This window comes from Mya arenaria, chromosome 1, assembly GCF_026914265.1.
Source record: "Mya arenaria isolate MELC-2E11 chromosome 1, ASM2691426v1".
Classification (NCBI taxonomy): Eukaryota; Metazoa; Mollusca; class Bivalvia; order Myida; family Myidae; genus Mya; species Mya arenaria.
This window is the reverse complement of record NC_069122.1, coordinates 48,455,541-48,480,825: the sequence shown is the minus strand read 5'-3', so window position 1 is coordinate 48,480,825 and position 25,285 is coordinate 48,455,541. Positions and strand designations below refer to the sequence as shown.

Here is a 25,285-nt window from a genome sequence, read left to right as displayed (position 1 = left end):
ATTGATGTACTCAGAATATATTCATAATTCTAAAATGTATAACTGGTTAACATTTGTGAAGTCTGTTCTAGATGAATGTGGTTTAAGCTATGTATGGATAAACCAAATGTTTGATGGTTCTAGAGAAATGTTGTTAAAGAAAATAGAATTAAGTCTTCAAAATCTGTACTCACAAATATGGCATAGCAATGTCTTTGATTCCAGTAAATGCCTTAATTACCGTATGTACAAACACTAACATAAATATGAACAGTATTTTGATAAATTGTAACCATACATTGTACAACAATTAGTTAATTTAGAATGTGTAACAATCGTCTTCCTATTAAAAAAATAAGATGGGCTAATGTCCAACGTAACGATAGAATTTGCAATGTTTGTAATTCTGGAGAGGTCGGAGACGAATTTCATTACTTATTCAAATGTAGTTTTTTTAATCAATTACGAAAAAAAAAATTCTAGAGCGATTCCAAAGAAACACAAATTGTCTTAGTTTCGAATCTCTTATGAATGAAAACAATGAACAAACACTTCGTCAATTAGGCAAATTGGTGGCTAATATATTAAATCATTTTAAAAACCCACCCGGCATTCCAAACACACAAAACGTTAGATAATCATAGAAGCATGTTTTCCTTTTGATAAATGTGTAACCACTTTTCCACATTATTTCTTCCTTCTGATAGTAACAACTCACAGCCTGGTTAGTGTACCAATAAACTTGTAAACTTGTAAACTAATGCTATTCTTAATAATTCTTCTTAATATTGATATTTCCATACGGTTTCCAATAAGGCGACATTATTGTGTTTTAAACACCCATATATTAATACCTTTAACAACAATACTGTACTTCATACCTTTTAAATGTAATTCAATATGGTTGCTTATTTATTTTCGCACTTACGATGTACATACACTCGACATAAAAAAGACAAAACAAATTTATGTGTTTAGACGATGTGCATATGTATAAAATGTATGTTTTAAGCCATATATTATACTAACGCATGGGGATGCCCCCCCCCCCGTGGTATTATTCAGTACGCAAGAGAGTGGAAACTCGTGTACATTGCATATTGGTGAAGCACTTTGTTAACATATTAATAATGTTGGTGAGTATCAATTAATTACTGACTCAATTGAGGAACTACAACACAAGTGTGCTGGACGACTTCAAGTTTTAACAGATAATACCTAAGATTCAATAGTAAGACATTAATTGCTTTATTATTTTAAAATAATATAATACATTATATTGATTTCATTTTGTTTTAGCTACACGGCTCGCCCTATAAGTTAACATTACTTTGATAAAAGCAATAAACCAGTGTGTCGATACCACATGTTCAACGATATGATTTTATATACAATATCTTGACATCAACACGAAACGTTAAAAGTGGTGTTATTTATTAGGTATTGAATAATAACGAAACCCATAATCAGTACTAATTCTGGTTTCCGTTTTATCCGACCTACCCTTGTTTTTGTCACAATTGTTGTTGCTAGATAAAACAATTCGGCGAATTTAGTTGTATTGTACATTTTATCCGGCAGTGTTATGAAATTATTTCACAATAAACTCGAAAAATGTAAACGGACGAATTTTGTCGCTACATATTTAACATAATCATCATATATTTCACAGTAAGAAGCAAGTATTTCAACTTTAAGTGCGTTCACTTTAAAACCGGAATAACGTACTAATAACTTGTACACATTGTAGATATCTCAGTAGAGATCTACTTGAGGTTGAAACTGTTTTTCCGAACTGCATTAACATGTCAATTCATGGTAATATATCTGGATCCGGGTTTGCTCGTTTCACTTCAATTATTATTTATATTTATGGATGTTATACATTTCTTGGTGTTTTGCGTTACGTGCAGGGGGAAATTGATATTATAGGAATATAGAAATCAGCGCAGTTTATTAAGCATCTTTAACACTCTATTGATATTGAACGGCATATTTTGTAGTAATAGGACAGGTTTGAAAATGAACAAGAAACTTATTGTATTACTACTGCTGTTAAGTGCATTATCTTTGCTTATTGTGTTGATGGCTGTCCTGTATAATCCATTGCATTCGAACTTAAACTTTTCACATCTGGAAGCTACTGCAGAAAAAACGTTAGATGTACAAGGAAGGGCGATAGGGAATAAAGCGATTAGAGAGTCTACCAGAAAAGCATTGGAAAGTGAAATTAGTGAATTCAAGGTTCAATGGAAATCGTCCGAAGGCACTCATGACGAGAGAAGAGGCAAAGGTGGGATAATCATTCCAACTACTTCATCAAAGAATTTACCTTATAACGAATGGATAGAAAAGCCTTACAACGCTTGTAACGGTCACTTCCTTGGTTTCAGGAATGAGTTTGCTGTCTTAAGGTCTGCTATGTTCATTAACAGAGACCAATTTTCGATTCCATGTAATAATTCTTCTATGCCAGCCTACAGTTTCAATATGAAAAACGAAGCACCACATCCAATGTGGATCAGGAACTTACAAAATGCTGAGCTCAAACAGTCTGGTGTGAATGTATGGAGAACGCCAGCTTTTGTATTCAAGAGAATTGAAGCCCATAATTTGTACCATACGGCATGTGAATGGATTAATATATACATTTTATCAAGACTGTTTGGTTTTGATCCCCGAAATGTTGATGTTTTATTAACCGATGATCGACCAAGCAATGTACTTGATGAATCATGGGATACTTTATTTAACAATGTAATACGGTATAAGATATTTGAGGGGAACGTTGTGTTTGACACACTGATTTGGACCACGATCGGGTATCATAGCCCAGCCGGCATAGACCCAAAATATTTACAGCGTGAGTTTAAGTATGTAGACGAATTTCGGATATTCTTCTTAGATGCGTTCAATGTTCAGTTAAAGAATTTAGCTCCAAATTGTGACAGCCTTTCTATTACAATAATATGTCGTAGAGACTATATGACCCATCCTGAAAGGATTCAAATGAATGGAAAAATCCATAGAAAGTTTCAAAATGAAGAAGAAATTTTCGCAACAGTGCAGAAACAGTTCCCAAACGCTAATTTAACGGGTGTGATTTTAGAACAAATGTCTATGAAAGCACAGTTAGAAAATATGTCAAATACTGACATACTCATTGGAATGCATGGGGCGGGTCTGACCCATGTGCTATTTTTGCCCCCACACGCTGTGGTTTTGGAGTTATTTCCTGAATATTATGGAACGATGGCAACGCTAAATTATTTTGAAACGTTCTCACACTGGAGAAATTTGACATACTTCGGCTGGCAGAACTTTGATAAAAGTAACGAGTTTCCAAATTATTATACAAAGATACCAGGCGATGTAATTGTGTCTTATTGTGAGAAAATAAAAGAAATTATATGTAAGATAAATAAATAAAATACAAAAATAAATGGAGATAAACCCTGTGTAATTCATTGAATAATAAACTGGTGACCAGAGCCTACGGTTGATATTTGCTCCAATGCAGAAATAATTACCCACAAGCAGCGCTAGTCACCGCTTTGTATGCGCCGTCTGAAGAGGGACAACATTAGTTTGTGAGTTCGATCTGTCAGCCGGTCGGTCGGTCCATCGGTAGAACATGTTTGTCGGTTAATGAACTCGAGAACAGTTTGACCGAGGAAACACTACTGGTGGGTTTAACTTTACCTATACATGCCGTATATTGGTTGAGTAAAGGATAGGGTTTCAGCTGACGTGTCTTTGAAAATATTAATAAAAACAGGTCAAAGGTCATGGTCAACAGGCTCCCTTTTATATCTGCGCAGTAACTTAAAGCGCTTTAAGCGTTGAAAGGTTTGTGGCCTGCTACGCTTTGAGAGTATAGTCATGTATTTGTAAAACAATTTAAATTCGCTTATTTTTACAAGGGGTATACCCAAAACCTACCTCGCATTATTACTTATAATAACTGTGTGTGTTTATGTTTTGTGCCATTTTGTTTATTTAAATGCCTAATATGATTAAGTTATTATACACAATGCATCAAGTATGTTTTAGATCGGCAAAAAACATCAGAAATACTGAGTAGAGCATTAGAAGTCATACTCTTGTATGTGTAGCAGTAAAACAAACGTATTGATTAGTCCTTTGGATTGAGAGTTCAATTTTGCTGTTTTTGCGTGCGGCAAGTGAATGGCCGACATCATGGATCATATATAATTGTTGAATATAAATACATGTTCCTACTAATTGAAAAGGTAAACATAGCATTTCCATCTAGAAATAAGCTGACTTAATACTGCTAACGCATTTAATTTTAATAGTATTCTGTGCAATGCTAATAACATAATTCAATCGATTTTGTGATATCTATTACAACAATATAATAAAAGAAAGATCATATAGATATATACAAATACAAAATCAAATACATATTATATACGTTTACAAATTTAAAAGGAAGATATCAAATGTATCAATCCGATATCAATTTGATACTATTGTTCAAACTATTTTAAAACATAACATCGTGCAAGTTAATTTACCTTTTCTGAAAACCCCTATCATACTTCTTTTTAAATGAATATAACCACTGTGACACTGTAATACTATGATACAAATGTACTATTTTATAGTTTAGTTAATTTATTTATGATATGTATATCAAACTCTTTAGGTACAATTGCTATTAACCTGATACAATTATACTTGTTTATAGTTTACTTGTTCGCTGTTAGTATTTGTACACGTAAGTCATTATATTTGATGAATTTGATCACGGTTCATGTTGGCGTTTTCAAATATATAATGTGTGTTATATTTCTTTAAATAAACTTTCTTCTTCTTCATGCAAATGTAAACTCTAAATAGAAATCAATTAATCACACCTTTAGCTCTAATATAAACAGCTAACATCGCTAACACATCAATTTTTACAGCAACTTACAAACACTATTAAATGATCTAATGGTCTTAAAAAAAACACTGATGCATACAAACTACATGTTTTATAATGCGTTATGGTTTCTTAGGGCAATGATTTTGAACTTAATATTCGTTCGCTAATGGAAAAAAAGCAACACTTAATGTTCGCGGTCTAGGCAATTTTCAGCAACGAAATCAGATGCTTGAATGGCTTATATTAAATAATTATGATTGTGTATGCTTCACGTGGTACACTAAAAATGAATTGATTTAAAAATGGAAAACAGAATGAGGGCTGATTGTATATTCTGCGGAAACAAATTAAGTAGTGAGGATGTTGCATTTCTATTCAACCGAAACACAAGCATGTAATAAAACAGGAAACAGAATTGATTGTAGGTTGAGTTTGCATTGTTGACATAACAATAAATGGTTAAGAACTTTCATTGATTAACATATATGGGCCAAACAAAGATGAACCACCTTTGTTCTTACAACTTGAAAATTTTATACTAAACAACAATAACAAAACATTTATCAGCGGGGGAGACTTTAATAAGTTTCAAATGAAAACCTAGACAAGCAAAATGGCAACCTGGAACTCATAGAAAAGTGCAGAGAAAACAATATTTGAAATGTAAAGCTCCTCTAACATAAGCGATGCATGGAGACTAAAACATCCCGAAAAATTACAATAAACGTGGCACTCGAACACAAAACCTCACATTCACTGTATATACAGTTTATTTCCAAATACATCTAGACAAAAATGCCCATGCGTATACATAATATAATTACGAAACATATTTCTAAACATAGTCAAGGTCCAATACATTCATATAAGCAACTGATCAACATTATAAATACATCAAATCATGCGACCAAATGATATATCATCAATAAACTTACATTATTTTAAGCGTGAAGTAGTTAATGTTAACAAATAAAATTACCCGTAATACAATAAATATCTTTCTCTTAGTTCCATTGCCTCATACACATAAATGGCAAGGTTTCTGTTTACAGTTACATTTTGCGATTAAAATAATTTAATAAATTTAGGTATATTCGGTGCAGTATAATAATATGTTTTCAGGTATTGCTTTCTTAGTTCCTGATAGTATTTTCATAATCCCTTCTCGCATGTACTATATCAATTTTTGTTTGGTCACATGGATAGTTTCTGTATACATTTAAACATCTATAATACTGTTGTTTATACCTATAACATTCATCATCAAAATATTCACTATCTTTATTATCTTTAAAATCCAGCTTATTGTATCTGTTTGGGATATTCTTTTTAAACAATGGTTTACAAACACCATCCACTACATTTGAAAAATGTTATAAATTTTCATCTAAATCTGCCTGACAAGTTGACATGTTTATATTATTACATAATCTATCTAATTCCTCAACAGTTTCTTCACATAGCAATGCTTCAATAAATAAATCTTTCTTATCATTGTTCCATCTATACATAAAGGGAATTGAAAATGAGTCAGTATCATTATCAATATTTTCAGCACCTTGTATAGTTTGGTGTAACCTAAAGTTAACAACACAGTGATCAGATATAATATTAGGTTCCATGACCTCAAAAGATGAAATGTTTTTAATAAAACTGTTTTTACATAAAACATAATCAACTACACTACAGCCCTGACTATTAACACATGTAAATTTACCCACAGCATTATCTTTTCCACATCTACAATTAACAATCCGCAAACCTGTAGATTTACAAAATTCCAACAAATGTTTACCATATTCATTTACAATTTTATCATAACTTTTCCTGGGTATGCATTCATCAGGAATATAATCATCGGGTAAAATGTCATACAAATGTTTAGATTCATTTTCTACATAGTCTGGCCTCTCCCCTACACGTGCAATAAAATCTCCACATAATAGATACTCACATTCCTCACCATAAATATTTTGTAAATAAAGCATATCATTCATTAATAAATTGAAAATATTTTGCTCTAAATACATCTCTCTACTACTCCCTTGTGGTACATTATACAACAAACACAGTAAAATGTCACTTTCAAAATTAAATAAAGCTCCGTTTAATTTCAGCCAGATTCAACAGTCATCTGTACTTTTCACTAATTCTACATGCGTTGACAATCTGTCATGTATATACACTATAATTCTGACCTGGCCTTCGAAATTTTTCTAGGGTACTGCCTGTCTATCCCAAAGGGCGTTCCTTTCAGTTTGTAGACTTTCGCCATAACTATTTCTGTGTCTACATAGTCTCTGAATCTCACCACCACGGGTCTTTTCGGGTCCCTTCTGTGCGTGTTCGCCCCTGTCCGCATTCCTATACCCATCCTGTGTGCTCGCTCTATGTACATGTCATCCATGTCGATTTCTAGTTTATTTTCCATGAAATGACGCGCCAGATGTTTACAGTCACCACGGAGCCTTTCTGTCAACCCATACACCACTAAGTTATTCCTCATACTTCGTGCTTCCGCGTCAATTGATTTGTATGCCAATACCTTTGAACTCCAGATCTGTGTTTTACAAAGTTCCTCCATACGTTTTATTCGCAAATCCAGCCAGGTAACTTTTGTTTACCATTTGCATGTCGGCACTGCAAGCTGCCTGTTTGGCTTCAATACCGCTTATTTTGTCATATTTCCGGTTAATTTGTTCATAAATACACACCAGCTTGTCAGCCAGTGTCATACTAACAAATGCATCTACAGATCCACTACTTTTCTTCTTCCTTTTTCTGTTTACCTTTTCAAACCCCCCGCGTCCGCCATCTTGCCTTTGCTCATACCTGTTCTCGGTAGATACAATGTAATCAAAAACCAATTCCTCGTCACCCTCTTCCTCACTGTATTCCAAAACACCTCGATCCTCCCCAGAAATACATTTACTAGTCATTTTTTACGAAAATACACTGAAATCCTCTCGTTATTTATTGGAAAATATTAAATTGTATCACTGAAAAAAACTACGTATTTGACCATTGACCTTGACCTATATATATGACCGCTTGTAAGTTTCCGATGACTAATAAACATTTTAGAAGAAATATATATATATATATATATATATATATATATATATATATATATATATATATATATATATATATATATATATATATATATATACTACAGATATTAAGGTGACCATATATATATTAATCTAGGCATTATGGGGACCGCTGGATTAAGGCGACAAAAATTGGTCTCCTTAATATTTTCAGTCCAGATTTGATGTATCAAATGTCAATAAAAATGTCCATTGACAGTAAGTTGATAAGCTTGAATGTTTATTTACGAGATCATTTCATTGTTTTAAATATTATTCTCTTTTAATATTAAAAAAAATATTCTTAAACTTTTGTGTTAGTATATTTGTGTATCCATAAAAATAGCTATTAAGGCGACCAGGGAAAAAATCATAATTTTGGTCAAAAATAGCTATATACTAAGCATTTTTTATTTGTTTTACTTTATTTAAAGCTTATTGTATATTATCCCGAAGTTTCATTCCATAAAAAACAGAAATGAGGAAATTCGATATTTCGTGTACCATCAGCATCCAAATTTTCAAGAACTTCAAAATTGATCCGGAATTAGGCAACTGCCCAGTATACAGAAATTTAACTTTCCGGAATATAACGGAAATTTTCGGGTATCTCCGTGGTACCATCTCCGTGCAATTATGCAGTATGGCGTTCATCTCTTACAGAAAGAGAATGGTAACTTGGTAAGTGTTTAAAAAACATATTCAACGTTTTTTCGTTTATTTTTATGACTTTTGTACAGTTGTATAAATCGTCCACCCTTTGGATGAAAAGCAAATGATTTATCCGGATTTTGTTCATCCGAAACTAAATCACTAGTATCAACATCCGGTGTAATTTTTGCTTGTATTTTGGAGAAACTCGATTGATTTCTAGCAAACTTGGTTTACCACTACTGTACATCGTCGCTTATTATTATTTGGTATGTTCCAATCTAAAAAGTGATTTGCTCCCATAACATCTCAGATTTTAATAAATAAAAGACGAAGGGATACAAATGCCTTACATTTTGTTTGTCAATGTCATGTCATTAGTCATTCTCATCACCTTTGAATAGCAGAACAGAACGAACACTATCACCAATTCGTATTGTGGCTTTTTGCATGTGTCTTAAATTCTCATATTTGATAATAAATGCAACAATAAAATATTTCCCTTATTCTGCCACAGTTCTGCACCAGTCAATTGTAACAATGGCGCCCAGGTCTTGTTTATACCGGGGATAGCAGGGGAAATGGGCCATGTTTTTACCTTCCAGGTGGACCGGCAGTGCTGAGTGAATGTGGTGTTATTGTTTTTGCGCTGATAACAGGGATTGGGCCTAACCTAGGATGTCCCCAGGGGCATTTGATGGGGATCTGGTCATTTTGTAACCTTACCATTTCGTAACTGCTGATCTTGGTTATTTCGTAACCATTCTGTTAGTCAATTCGTAACCGTCAAGTAATCAATTGCTCATATAATAACCACCATTTAACAAGGTGATAAATAGTACACTTAGCACCTTGTTAAGTGTATTGTTTGAACCTGGATGTATATGGCACAGCAACCAAGACACCAATTGGGAGACATTACTCGAATTCTCACTAGTAACAAGCCAATAATTTATGTTACTCAATAGTTATTAGATATATATATATCATGCTAAAGTAGAAATGATTTGTTATACTACCAAAATATGTTAATTATTTTCTTACATTTTGCTTACTTATAAACAATAATTAAAGACTGATCGCGATGTATTTTTGAGTAAAATTACGTTTACATAAATGATCATTCTTGACCTATTTCATTGACTATATTTGTTTGAATTGTTTAAAACGAACAAAATTTTGTTCTGTTTTTTACTCAATTGATTCATATTCTGCATACTTTATATCCGAAACCGACAAAAAACAACCTTAAATTATTTGTTAGGCCAAATAAAAAATAGGTCTGTTTCAGGTTACCCGATCGACCCTATTTTTTCCCGCCGACCCTAACCTATTTTTCCCTGAAAAAAATGTGATTTGGGTACGAAAAGCATTTGTTACGAAATGTATGTACGTAAAGTTGACAATATTAGAGTTGGATTTTTTTAATGTATTTACCGTACTTCACCTTAGAGTTCCGACACCTTAAAATAATTAATTTTTCGCTCTACGAATTCATAGAAAATAACCATTTTTACATTTTATTTACATGTATGGTAAACCTGCCTTTTTTCTTCATGTCTGCATTTTACCACTTATTAATTTATCCGTAGTTATCAATGGTTATTACGCCTATAAGTCACTGTAGCTCCTTCATCAAGATGGTTAAAATCCCATTCAACACCATTTTATACATGCATTGAAATGAATAAACACCTTTTATCGGCTTCAGATCAAACAGTCCCATTGTGTGACGTCACATAACTCAGTTATACCCACGAGGATCTCATGGAGAGCATGGATATTGTTATGCAGGATTAATGTGTCTGGTGTTTTTTTATTGTAACTTGAGTATTGCATTTATAACTTTAATTCATCACATTTAATAGTTACCTGTATCATTGAATGTGTTGACTTTATTGTTTTCATGCAGAAAATCCTATCCAATTTTCAATTAAGAAGGAAACCCCTGTATGCCAGCATATACCTGGATTTTAGCAGCATATGCATTATGTTCCATTCAGTGGTTTTGTGCTAAGGGTTAAAGGACTGACTTGGTTCTCCATGAATTTTTTATCAGTTATCTGCTGTACAGCTAATTCATTTCATTTAATGGCCATTACGACCAGCATGAAATTCAGGGGAGCAATAATTTTGGTCATTTTTCGGAAAAATCTTTCTATAGTGCATGGTTCTTAGATTTAACGCTTCATCTTATTTTGTTGATTATGACACTTGTCAAAAATAAAAATAAAAATTCAATAATAGTTTATTATTAAGTATTGACATGATTTTCTTAACTATAAAAAGTATAATTATTAATTAACTAAGCTAAGCATTACATCTTTGATATTGTTTATGAACAATCTCCTTGATAACAATATTTAACTATCTAAACCACACTCTTGTTATTATGTTTAATTATGTTTAAAGATTGTAAACATCAAGTACAAATGTACTAACTTATTATATTTCTTAGTTCCCCGACAGCTAAATATTTTCCTCACGCCGGCCAAATCCTAATAGCCTCTTATAGAACAATACCGTAATCAAGTCGTTTAATTTAACAACTTGAGTACGATATTGTTCTATAAGAGGCTCTTAGGATTTGGCCGGCGTGAGGAAGTTTTTTGAAACAAATAGAATCACAAACTTTCACTTTCAGTCAAACTTATCAACTTCCGGCTCAAAATGTTATGACTCATGTATATTTAATAAAATGATACCGGGGAGTTGTTTATCTGTGGATGTCGAAAATCTGCTTAAAGGGGCTATACTCCGTATGATAAAATAGCGGAAAAAAACAGAAAATTTTCGAAAACTGACATAAACTTGGCATCGATGTGTACAATGCATTGAAACTTACTAACTGAAGAACCCGGTCTCCGACACAGTTTTTTTTTTACATTTTGGTACTTTTTTTTACAATTATGATAAAGGGTAACACAGTCCATTAGATAATTGTCCTGAGATTCGTTACAGAAGAAAACTTTTTTGGTGCGAATCTGGTGTACAGTCCCTTTAAGGGTTCATTGTACTTTGCGCTCATTATAAATAGATAAATGAAGGGTCTTCTCATTGATACAAAAAGCTTAGTTCCTTCATTCACAGCAACATATAATTGATTAACGCAAGATTAGCAGCATCAGTAGAAGTTATATGATAGTTAGTAGAAGGAATAGTAGTAGCTGTTGTTGTAGAAGTGGCAACAACAACAACAACAATTCAGCAGGAGCGGCAGTAGTTTAGGGGTATCATCATCATCATTATCATCATCATTATCATCATCATCATCATCATCATCATCGGTGGTGGTGGTGGTGGTGGTGGTGGTGGTTGCGGTGGTGCTGACGGTGGTGTTGTGGCGGTGGTGTTGACATTGGCAATAGCAGAAGTAGTAGTGGCAGTATCAACAACAATAGCTGCAGCATTACCACCTGTATTACTAAGACTTAAGAGCACACATATTAAATGACCAACATAGTCGGTTCTGTTCGGTGGGGTTAAATACCTATTTACAGTAACGTTCTGAGTCATGTTATTATTTGGGGTGGGGGTGGGTCAGTATTTTACAGAAAAGGAGTCACTCAAGGACAGGGACCATTGTTGTGAGTTTATGTCGGTCAAAACATGTTCTTTCACAGGTCACGGTATGAAGACAATGCCAGATGAACACAAAACTAAGCAATTTTTTAGATTTAAACATTGCAAAAACAAATCCCAATCAGTTATACGAAAATGCATTTTAACCGCCTCATGTGTTCATGATAATATGAACAAAATTGAAGTAAATTTAACATTCGGAGATTCAGTTTAGCCAATGTGATATATTTTTTCAAGTTTCGTTTGTATTTCCCATTTTCCATGGTGTATACGTATACTTACGAACTCAATATTTTTTACAGTGAAATAAAAACAACAAAGCTTTAAAAATGAACAATAAGAGTGTGTGTTGTTTTTGTTAAAAAATGTGAACCCAATAAATCTGACATTTTAAAATCAATATCCATACGCTTAGTAAAGCATACCCTTAAATATAATTCGACCTACGAGACGGCCAGATTCATATATAATGTAATATAGGTTACATTTTCATTCCAAATAAAACGGTTGGTTAAGCATACCATTTTCATTAACATCTGTCATACACATGTATGTCTAAAACGATAATGTTACTCATTAAAAACATCATATTTTTGTTTAAGAATAAGTAAATAATAAGTTTTACTAAATTAAGTACTCTGTAATTTTAATGAATTGTAGTTAACACTTGATACTTCTTCACGTCTTTCTGGGCAAAATTAAATACATTCTTCCAAATCTTGACCCAAACTACAGCAACTCCCTAGATATGAAAACATGATTAAACACATGGTCAGATTCTCGGTCAATTAGGGGTTAATGTGTAGCTGAAATTGGCTCTTGTGTAGAAATGAAAAGTGGAAAAATTGGCTGGTATTTCTTGGCATGATTGATGTTTCAATGAGTATTACTGTACGATTATTGCTTCATAAAGTCTATATTAAAAGTGTGATACAAGTTTCAAAGTTAATTGGCGGATCGTTTTACAAACATGTCATGTCTGTGTTTTCTTAATCTCTGCATTGCCCTTGTTGTTTCTTTAATCCTCCATTGAATATATCACACATCCTTTTCACCAGGCAATAAATCGTTTAGGATGGGTAGTAACCAACTAACTTATCACAGTGATGTATACGGTTAGGTAATCTAGCCAGGCATTGTAACGATAAAGATCAATAATTTTTGTCTGTGAGACTTAGTAACTGTAAAAGTTCAGTCGATGTCCTTTGGGTGTCCGAAAATTAGGTACCTAAAATAAATTATTTTTGAAAATAATAATGGATGTCCGAATTTATAGAATGTCCGAGCTCTTAAGGTGAATTAAGTTTGTGCTTGTGTGGCAGGTATGTTTCAATTCTTGAACTATATTTTCTTGTCAGATACAAATGTGTCAGATACTGACTTTCGGATTGATATGTCAGACTTAAGTGTGCAATTTTGGCAATAAAACCTGCATGTTACTCAAGTTCTTCAAACCTGAACCCCCAGGTCCTCTTGACAGCATTGAGGTTTCCTTGGCTAATGGCTTATATGGTAAATTTGCCGTCCCACTCTTTATGTAATTATGTTTCAGGGAGGTTAGTATTCTACAGAGGGTGATTGAAAGCAAACGGGTGCATAAAGAAAAGTAAAACCGTTCCTGGAAAGTCTCAAATAATAGCAGAGTGGTGTACCATAACTTAGTTGAAATCCAACCATCATTGTCAAAAGTATTTAACCAGACAAATAAAGAATGTTTCCTTTGAAGCATGTAACATGTTTAAAAACTACTGATAAACCTGAAAATTGATGACTTTTATTTTTGTTACTTTCTGAGTCAACAGTTACTGAAATCAATATATCAAAAAAAATAAAAAAAAAAATAAAAAAATAAAAAAAATATTCAGACCTACCTACCCTATTTTTTTTAGCAGTGTTACCTGAAACACACCTATTTTTTATTTGGCCTTATGGTATTAATTTCCAATAACAAGATACAAAATTAAACATATCGGCACATTTTTAATACAATAAGCATATAAAAAGCGCATAATCTCATTCGTCAAACTCACTACATTTTACAATACTTCTATGCAATTTAATAAAAAAGAAATTCTAAAGTAATATGGTCTATATATTTAAAAAATATTGGCTTAAGGTCACAATTCCTCTCAATGGTAGAACATCTATGAATTAAAAAATTATTACATTTAATATTCAGCCTGCTTATAATATTTCCTTCGCAACATAAAAAAATAGCTAGTGTGAATGTTTCTATTTGTCATAGTTTCAGAGTTTATTGGCAAATCACACTACACTATTAGGAATAAAGAAGGAATACAACTACTAGATTTAACTTTGTTTATGTTGTTATTTTTATGTTTTATACTTACAGTAAACTTATTTTGTAAATTCAAATGGTATTAAATTAATTCCTCATAATTATAGGAGTCAACGGTTAAGATATGACCATTCGATTTCTTAACGGTTACGAATTGACTAACACAATGGTTACGAAATGACCAACAATGAGCGGTTACGAAATGATCATAATTCATTTGACAGGGCTTTTACCAGCTGTTTGTCTGTGCAGAGCGGGAATTTTACCTGGGATTGGCTGGACCGAAAGTCAAAGTCCCCGCTATTAGCAGGACCTTGGGGGCCCATGCTGCAATTGACTGTTGCATTATTTGGATTTTTTCTTAACTTTACGACATGCCCCCCTACAGCATTTTATAGTTAAGTTTAGTAATATTTTTTTACAGAAATTGGATAACTTAACAAGTAAAGTAAACTGTACTGAGCTTTTAAACAAACCTACATACTTATAGATCAAAATTGATATTTTAGGGTCTACACTGAATAAACCCAAAATGTTAGTTTTGATTTGCTAAATTCGAACAGTATTTAGTCAATCCACACAAAATTTACAGGATCATCAGATAACAAATTTTCTAAAAATTCTCCGTTTGCCAAATAGGGAAGACAGGATTAAGTGGGATTAAAAGGTTGCTATCTGTGACCAAAAAAATACTGTTCAAAATTGTGAGTATTCATTTATCTTTCGTTCAGTAAAGAGCATGCAATGGCATAGTGGTTGGATTAGATAATCTGACAGCGGTGCTGGACGTCAGGAGTTCAAATATTGTTGTGAGTTCAATGTACCAAAAGAATACCTTTGGAATACACTACCGGGTATTATCTATAAAAATGGCAGAGCAAATTGCCCATATTGTAGTAATGTCTTAGATCCAGCTTGGATAACTTGGACACAGTAAGCGGTTCACACCCAGGGAAATTCTCAGATAAAACAGCGCCTATAAACTTGAACATTACATTTGTCATTGAGACAATTAAAGAAAAAACATTATTGCTGATCTTCTGAAAACAAATCCTCTAACATTCAAATATTTAATTTGTTGGATGAACTAAGGTTTATATTGATAAGAGATTGCTTCAGTTGGATTTAAACTAATCACCAACAAAAATATATGCATTTAAATCACACAATGTAAACAACTGCGCCACAGATCTTATCTGTATGTTTTGGGTTTTTAAAATTTAGCAGTTAAATATAGATTAGCATACTGGTAGGTCTGGTTGGTCTGTTGCTTTAGTTGCTAAGTAAACATAATGTCAGTGATTTCATCACTATTTCTATTAAAATATCAGTTTTCCTCTTCAGGGCTTCTTACATTTGCACCATTTTTTTACCATTTGAATCATAAAAAGATAACAAACACATGAACTTAACACTTTGTGAATATTTAAGGATTGTAAGGGGTCAGATTTCAGATTGCTCATTATTGCTGGAACACTAAATACTTTATTTGATTGTGTACACTGCACTTTCTTGTTAAGCATTCATCCAAATCATTTGGGTAAATTTTGGCAGAAAAACTGCTTTTGGATTTATACTGGTCATCAAAACCGGCACTGACAAAACATAAGACGTGTTTAATTAATGTGCGGGAAAGAGGTTTAAAGGTGTCGGCCCACAACGAAAGGCTTGCGGGTTGCAGTACCCCTTTAAGTAGTTCTTGAAAAAAATGATTCTCTGAGGTAGCATTTGATTATGTGTACATTGTATTCTTGTATGTATTTTCAAGTTAACACATGATTTATATAAGGTTTGTATAATTTTAGTTTTATTTAAGTTTTAAAATTTTGATATTTTTTTTAAGATTTGCCTGCCCCTGTCTGAACACTTAAATTCTTGGTCTTTGGTCTATTGTCTGCAACTTCAAAACACACTTTTTGGAACAGGACACATTTTCCTGATATTTTATCCAGTTTGACTGCAATATAAGTTGTATTTATCAATAATTTAAGTAAAAAATGACATTTATATTTCCATAATTACCTGGTAGTTATTTGTTAATTTGTTTTAATTCATGGATAGGTTTATTGCGAGTGTCATGGAAAGCTGGAACTTTTCAGTACACAACATGCAAACTGAGAATGAACTGTGTGTGCCGGCTTTGTGAACAAAAACGCAAGGCGGCTATGGTAAGTTGTGTCAAGATATCCTTGGGACCCCCCCCCCCCCTTCCTGGACACGCAATACAATTTGTGTTTCGCTGATCTGTTGGCTGGGATCAGATCATCCATTTAGGGATTTAGATATGTTACCCCAGCCACCAGGCTGAATGTTTAACCGTCACCAGACACTCTGCCATGAATGTGAGAGAGTTTAAAGCTATTTCTTATTTTCCTGTGTAACTATATTGATGTTTGATTAAATTTACGCCGTCGTGTTACTGAGTAACAATTTGAAATTGGGCCAAAATCATCAAGCTAGAGCTTTGCATAATCTTTTTCAAACTTCTGGGAGATTTCTGCCCTTGAAAGTATTTGCTCGCAGCCCGCCTCAAAGTTACACTTCGTTCAGTATTTAAAGCTTTCGGATACACTTTTTTGTTAATTTGAGATCTTAATGACGCTACATTGTACTTCTAAGTAAATAGATGCTCAAAGTAACAAGATGCTCTAGGGTGTTCACTGGGTGACAAAGGCTACCCAGTATTGGTTGTTTCTTTTTTCTGAAAAGATGTTTCTAGTGAATTGCCAAGTTGCAGTGGTTTTGACGCCACAGAACCAGCACAGCTCCATGACAGATATATATGTTTTCGTCATTGATGTCAGTACTGCTGTATTGGTGGCCTCACAATTTCTGTGTGGAAATGTCATCTGATACACTCATAACGGCGTATTTCTAGCATAGCTTTCATAAGTGCATGGCCATTCTCTGTCATTTTCAGATACACTGTGTTGTGTGTGGATAAGAAATGCAGAGTGGTACCACCAATTACCTAAGCCACCATTCCCCTAACAGACAAAAGGCTCATGGGGACAGTTCCTGCAGTTTACAGCAAATTGTAGCCCTACAAACTTCAGGTAAGTGATAAATCTGGGCTTCAAGATATCTCTGTACTCACTTTAAGTTTATACTTCATTTGAACAAAACTTACAATTTCAGCATCAAAATCCAGGTTTAGATCCCAGACCGAACCTTGTCTCCTTTATTAAACTTCATTTCAGATAATCTATAAGCCACATACATGTTCACTACTTATGGCAGGATAAGAACTTTCGCAAATTGATTATAAATGCGTTTTCCCAGATATACACCCTCCTCTTGCAGATACTGCCAAGCTTGGGTGCACTGGGCGGTTATCCAGCCGTGTGGAATCAACATCTCCAGCTGAACTTGGGCCGGGAATTATATAAGAATCCTTAGCAGCATGGTGAGCTTTTGTGTATTTATTTCCAGGCTCGTATACCGGTCCAGACTTCTGCGTTTAAGCTTTTTTTTAAATAAGGTATCTCAAGTCTTTCAATGAAATCACAACTTTGGAGGCTAGATTTAAATTAAGGAACCATTATGTGTAGAAAGCCTTTTGGGTGATTTAAAATCAAATTAGTAAACAGGATTCTCATGGTTCATGGTTTATAATTGGCCTTGTGGACCTTTCATTCTTTACTTTGGTAAGAGCCGCTTAGGTATGTAAGAAGGGGGGAGGGGGGGGGTACAGATGTGATAGTAAACAGTGTTTAATAAGGTATATTTGTTTTTATTTTATCACCATTTTGAAGGTAATGATTGTGTTATCAGGGATAAGTAACAAGTTTAACATAAACACTGTAACATGTTCTTTATTTCAAATAAAGCTATAAATTATCTCTGGAGAATTTAGTCTGATCTCCATTTCTCAGAAAATGTAGCTGTCTAAGTGCCTATTCCATCAATGAGTATCACTGTCTTTAAATTGCTGTTGTGGTACAGTTTAAATGGCAAAAGTTTTATGGCCCTGCTTGTTTGCAACTCCTCATTCATTTTTGTACAGCGAGAAAAGTAAGGGAATTCTAGAGATTTACTAGAATTATGGATTGTTTTTACTAGAATTATGAATTGTTTTTCTTGAGTTACACAGTACATAAGGAGGAATTAGTGTGTACACAACTCCTCATTTTATTCCTGTTTATTATTTATATATGTAACATAGATGTGTACAAGACCTACGGTACTGTAGAAACATGACATAAAAGAGCTCACTTTGATTAATTTCCTCAAAAAAAGATATCTTTACTGTTAAAGTAAGAACTTTTACTGCATAGTAAGTAATGTCTTCTGCTCATCTTTATGACATCATTACATGGAATGATGTCAACTTCCCAAGACACATTTCCACATGGCGCAGCTCATTTATATATATTGCTGATGGATTGTTTAGAATGGGACAGTTTTAATTGGACATAATGTTTTAATCGCCATTTTACAGAGTGCCAGCCAGTCATTGCTGTTCTTTGCATTGCTGAGGAGGACAGTCCTGCCAACATAACAGTTTGTTCAATAACAGGTAAAAAACTGGTCTCACTTTACATTTTCAACCACTGTTCGATCGTAACAATTATCAAAGAACCGGCTAGTCTCAATCATGAAGCCGCTCTAATTAGAGTCTATGAACGATATAGATCTGGATACAAGCGTCTAGATGATCGAGACTAAATTGGCAACATGAGAACATTTATTTCCTTTCCTGATTCTTGAAAATTACATGAACAAATGACAATTCTACTACCATTTAAAGCTTGATTAATTTTCGGACAAATGTGTTTGTTTAAATTTGCCTTCCGCTTAAAGTAAACGTATATATACTGGGCAAGAAGTGCTGAATTTCATCGTGAATCACAGTGATTATCCAAAGTTTGAATTTGGTTCGGACATGTTTGATGGGAATTCAAAGACATTTTTTGTCAGCCGTCTTATATCACAGGTTTCCATGCATTTTGCATACATTGGTTCATTCCAAGATAAAAATTATAACCTTTTTCAAAACATTCAATCTGTGAGAGTGCAGCTTTAATAGACCTGTAAAGACTTGTCGATGTGAAACTTAACTCTCAATCAAACTATGGTAAAAGATCAAATGCGGGGCTCCGTGTGCGGCATAGACTGCTAATTTTTATTTAATATGATGAAGAGCTAGTTAAGTTATCTTTTTTAAAAGTCTTCATTTGAAGCAAAAAAATGTTTCAATACCCTGTATGAATTTTCTTCACCGGATATTGATTCATAAAAATCATTGCTCCAGGGTGCGGAGCTACTTTTTGTTATATGTCTATATGGAAAAATCTTCTCCTCAGAAGTCAACTTTGTTCCCCAATGTGCAAGGCACAATCGGTGAAAATAATTTCAGTAAAAGTCACTGATTATTATTATTGTGATTATTATTAATAAACTTTTACTATTTCAGGAGACAAACAGAAACACAGAGGTGCTATACATTCCGATGGAAAATACAACAAAAGCATCTCCCATCATTTTGGCGTGGCTCAGATCAAGAGGAGAATTTTAAGAAAGGTAATAACTGAGCAACTAAGAACATGCACGTTGCACTGGTCAGAGTGTAAGATCCATCTCGCTTCATAAGAATTGATAATCATCAATGTATTAAATCAAGAAATTGAAATCAAGAAATTGAAACGTAAGTGTCTTGACTTTTGCAGTGTTTTTGAAATAGAATATAATTTAAAAAAAAAACTGAATTATTTTTTAATATGATTGTAAATGTGTGATGTTTTCTTCCGATCATTCTCTCTCAAAAACCAGATACAAAAAACATATTTGTAGATTTTTATACTCCCGAAGGGTCGTATTATGTTATGGCCTCCATCGTCTGTCCGTCTGTCTGTCTGTCCGTCCGTCTGTCCGTCCGTTAGCAATTCCGTGTCCGGGCCATAACATGGTAACTAATAAAGCAATTTTCAAATAACTTTATACAAATCATCACTACATTAAAAGGATGTGTCGCGCGCAATTTCCAGGTCCATACCTGAAAGACTAGAATCACCATGGGGGGGTGTTAGCAATTCTGTGTCCGGGCCACATCTTTGTTACTCGTCCGTTAGCAATTCCGTGTCCGGGCCATAACTTGGTAACTAATAAAGCGATTTTCAAATAACTTTATACAAATCATCACTACATTAAAAGGACCTCGAGCCGAATCTTCTTCGGGCGTATAATGCTCCATTTCGCGGTGCTCTTGTTTTGTTTTACTTGTAAATATAGTTTTAAGTTTGTATTTTAGGCAAAGCCTTTTATTCTGCTCAATACAAACTTAAATATTGTAAGAGTTATGGCCCTTTGTAATTTTTAAACAAATACATTTTATTTCATGTTTTTGTAAGCCCATTATTTAGGGACTTTTAATATTTTCACCAGCAGCATTATAAAGTCAGACCAAAAGTGTCCAGTTAGTGTCCAAACAATAACTAAGTTAGAATCCTTTCTCAAATCAGGTGAGCGATATAGGGCCATCTCTGTGTTTGTCTGACAAAAAAACAATAATCAATCTTTGAGTTAAATTGACAAAATATTGTTGTAGAATGGTTTGTGAAGACATACTATTGGATTACTTTTGTGTCAATAGGATTAAGGTTTCTGCACATAAAAATTATTTAGAATAGCATTTGGGTCAGTCGGTTCACGTTCAATATTACTGATAGTATAAGTGGAAGCAGTGACTTAAAATTAATTACCAAACAGTTTCTGCTCAATTGCTTTGAGTTAACATACGAGTTATGAAACTTGGAATACTTGTTCTTGGTGGCATAAATGAAAGACCTTGTTTTGTCACATTGACTTGTAATCAAGCACTAACTTCCTCTAAAACAATTTCAGGTGATGGTTGGGCACACACAAGAAGACATAGATCACATGTGTCCAGGCATATGAGTAGACAGGAGTTTCACACTCTGCCAAACATACTTCATCAGAGGAGCAGAAAGCTTCTCAAGATCCCGCACTGCACACTTAGATATAGTCTTTGACTACAACAAGGGGATGAAAGTACAGAGAGGTCCAATTGAAATCAATTCTGTGCTGCGTCATTTCTTCATTCTGGAAGTCGATGGACATGATTTATCATGGCATCAGGTGTGCAGTTTGTCGACTATCAGCAGTCTTGTTCACCAGTTGTGCAACTTGAGCTGGTAGCTTTATTGCTTGAAGCCACAGCATAAGAGGGGGAAGGTGCAGGCTCATCAAAAAGTCTCAAAAGTTGAAACTAGGAAAAGAAGTTTGTCAAGAGTGTGAATATTTGCTTTGAAAACCATCTTTACGATGATTTGGTTTCCTTTGAAACTTGATACATACTATGTGTATGTTGAATGAATTGAGATGCTTAAATAAAGAACCGCTATTCAAATATCAGGAAACTGCATTTTTCATACTAATGTGTAAATGATGTCGCCATTTCCTGTATGTATTTAAATGAGATATGTTTCCACAATTAATATTTTTAGGGAATTTTTCTCATCCTAATGAATGAGATTAAATTGTACAGCGTTATATGAGCTTAATATGTGTTTTCTGTTTCTTTAAAATTGGTGAAAAATTGTCAGAAGATAATTAGACCATTATCCATTACTGCAATCATACAATCAAATATACAGGGACAAACCCACTGGGCATATAATATAATTAAACCCTGTTCAGGGGCACGAGGCAAACAGAGTTACTTTCAAACGTTAAAGCTGCACTCTCACATTTTGGACGTTTTGACAACTTTTCTCATTTTAGGTCTTGGATTGGAACCATCCAATTTTTGCGAAAAATTAAATGGCAGATTTTTCTTTTTAAGTTAAAACATTGATGTTTTATGCACTTTTCTTAAACCGTTAGTAACATTAATTTTTGAACGGAAATATGAAATCTGTGATCTGATCTTTTGTCAGCAATCTTTTATCATTGGTTTGCAGATAATTACGCAAAAAATTGCTCATTCAAAAACAAAAAAAGTTGTGAAAACGGTATATCTGTGGGAGTGCAGCTCTAAATGTTTAATTTCTTGATTTTACTACTGTATTAGAAATTACAGGGGTTGGGGCATATTTTTAGTGTTTTTATTGCTTTTTATGATTCATACAGTCATACTTTATTCCTCAGGGCATAACTTACAAATAGACAAAACTGGAAAATGGTCGTTTCAAAAGGCCAAAGATAATGCAAGTTGAACAATCATATTGTTCATGGCTTGTATTTTTGGTATATTTTGTTGCATATGCTATAGAAAAGTTGAAAGTTAAAAATAAATTCATAGTTGAAATGATGGCTTTGAATGGTATTGTCAGATGAGAAAAGGCACTTTTAAGAAATAGGTATAATGGTACTTTATTTATTTTGATCAATTTTAGATATTGTATGAAAATTATTATCTTATTTAGTACATGAGACCTTTTAAACAGTTATTGACAATATAACAATGTGTATATGAAGCTTTAGATCAACACTTAAAGCTTCACTCTTACAGATTGTCAGTTAAGACACAAAATTGTCTCAAAATCTGCTGATTTGGTTATCATTCCTTTAATTCAGTCATATTAGATAATTCACAATAGAACCCATCAGAAATGTAAAAGTGCCGAAAATTTCATTTACATTAAATTGTTCGTAATGCTTTTAGCCATAAAACATCATTTTTAGCTCCACTGGCCGAAGGCCATGGAGCTTATGTCGTCACAGATTGTCCGTCGTGAGTTCGTGCTTGCGTGCGTGCGTGCGTGCGTAAACTTTTACTATAAACGACATCTCCTCTGAAACTGATAAGCGGATTTTGACAAAACTTCACAGGAATGTTCCTTTGGTGGTCCTTTACCAAAATTGCTCAAATGGTTCCGGTCCATTGCACAATATGGCCGCCAGAGCTAAAAATAGCAAAATCTTTAAACGACATCTCCTCTGAAACGGTTCGGCAGATTTTGATGAAACTTGACAGTAATGTTCCTTGGGTGGTCCTTTATTAAAATTGCTCAAATGGTTCTGGTCCATTGCACAATATGGCCGCCACAGCTAAAAATAGCAAAATCTTTAAACGACATCTCCTCTGAAACGGATAGGCAGATTTTGATGAAACTTGACAGAATTGTTCCTTGGGTGGTCCTTAACCAAAATCGCTCAAATGGTTCCGGTCCGCTGCACAACATGGCTGCCAGGGCAAAAAAAACCTTTAAAGAACATCTTCTCAGAAACTGATGATCAGATTTTGATGAAACTTAACAGAAATGTTCCTTGGATGGTCCTTTATCAAATTTGCTTCAATGGTTTCGGTCCACTGCACAAGATGGCCCCCAGAGGTAAAAATAGAAAAACCTTTAAACGACTTCTCCTCAGAAACCGATGATCGTATTGCAATGAAACTTGACAGAAATGTTACTTGGGTAGTCCTTAACCAAAATAGCCCAAACAGTTCTGGTCTGCTGCACAACATGGGCACCAGAGCTAAGAATAGAAAAAAAACGTTAAACTACATCTTCTCAGAAACCGATGATCAGATTTTGATGAAACTTGACAGAAATGTTCCTTGGATGGTCATTAACCAAAATTTGTTAAATGGTTCCAGTCCACTGCACACCATGGCTGCCAGAGCTAAAAAATAAAAAAAACTTTATACGACTTGTCGTCGAAACCGATGACCTTTTTTCGATAAAACTTGACAGAAATGTTTGTTTGGTGCTCCTTTACTCAAATTGCCCAAATCATTTCGGTCCACTGCACAACATGGCAGCCAGAGCTATTAAAGTAAAAAATTTTTTTAAATAACTTCTCCTCAAAAATTGATGATTGTATTTCTATGAAACTTGACGAAAATGTTCGTTAGGTGGTCTTTGCTTGAACCTTTTGGCCAGTGGAGCACAGGCACTGATGTGCCTCTTGTTTTAACATAAATATGATAAACTGCTATCTGATCTTTTTTCAGCATTCTTATATCACTTAAAATTGGGTCTAGACATTTATGCAAAAAAATTGTCCATTTATAGACAAACAATAAAATAGTACCGGTAGTCAAAACGATCAATCGGTGAGATTGCAGCTTTAAATACACCTTTTAAGACCGCTGTAAAATTCCAATGGTTTGCCTAAATCTTTAAAGCTAGCATACTGTTTAATTAACAACCATACTTATTGTTTAAAAGTGTCATGATATCTTTGTACAATGTTTTTTATATAATTCATTAAAGAAGTCAAAACAAATTTGTTTATCTTGTAAATTGTTTTCTATTATTTAAATGACCCAGACAAAAATGGGAACGTCAGTGCTAGTTCTTTTACTATTAACATCCCATGAAGTTTCTATTGGTGTAGCAGCAAGGAGGTGTTATATTAAGGATGCATCATTTAAACCAAATTATACATCCATATGCACAACATACAGGCGTGTAGCCGCCTATACGTGAATACGCGGCTGAATCCACATGATTCTGACAAAAAAATTAACCAAAGTTGCAGTATGCGAACTTAACTAGATGAATCTAAAACTGGTTATTTTCCAGTACTAAATAATGCACATCGGAACGCCCAGAATGCACTAGATTGCACCATGGTTTTCAAAATTTTCAAGTTTGCCCCGAACCCCCAGCACATTTATGAATCCTCATGAATAGAGGGGTAGCTACGCCCCTGACATAATTGAAACCACAGTGTGGCTAAACAACACTTGTATGTTTATCCTACGCAGTGATCTCCCATGGAAATGCAATCGTCAAAGAATCTGAAGGGGATGTTCATATGGACTACATTTGAAATGCACCAAGTGTTTAAAAAAGTTGATTTCAGTCACGAAGAGAA

General features: G+C 33.9%; 1 protein-coding gene across 7 annotated transcripts; it reads left to right on the top strand.

Moving 5' to 3' along the window:
• Window positions 1-1,803: 1,803 nt before the first annotated feature.
• LOC128231691 (uncharacterized) lies at window positions 1,804-24,753 on the top strand. Of its 7 annotated transcripts, none has more exons than XR_008260424.1 (7): window positions 8,119-8,646; window positions 16,571-16,665; window positions 17,418-17,553; window positions 17,801-17,903; window positions 18,939-19,016; window positions 19,914-20,020; window positions 21,341-24,753. XR_008260424.1 is itself a non-coding variant. In XM_052944774.1 (6 exons), the coding sequence occupies exon 1, from the start codon at window positions 2,002-2,004 to the stop codon at window positions 3,406-3,408; it is 1,407 nt and encodes a 468-aa protein (XP_052800734.1). In that variant the 5' UTR covers window positions 1,804-2,001; the 3' UTR covers window positions 3,409-3,828; window positions 17,418-17,553; window positions 17,801-17,903; window positions 18,939-19,016; window positions 19,914-20,020; window positions 21,341-24,753. The 7 variants fall into 7 exon arrangements, 1 of the variants encoding a protein (XP_052800734.1); XR_008260425.1 differs by lacking the exon at window positions 8,119-8,646 and adding an exon at window positions 8,701-8,885; XR_008260426.1 differs by lacking the exon at window positions 8,119-8,646 and adding an exon at window positions 8,701-8,885 and having other exon boundaries at window positions 16,559-16,665.
• Window positions 24,754-25,285: the final 532 nt, after the last annotated feature.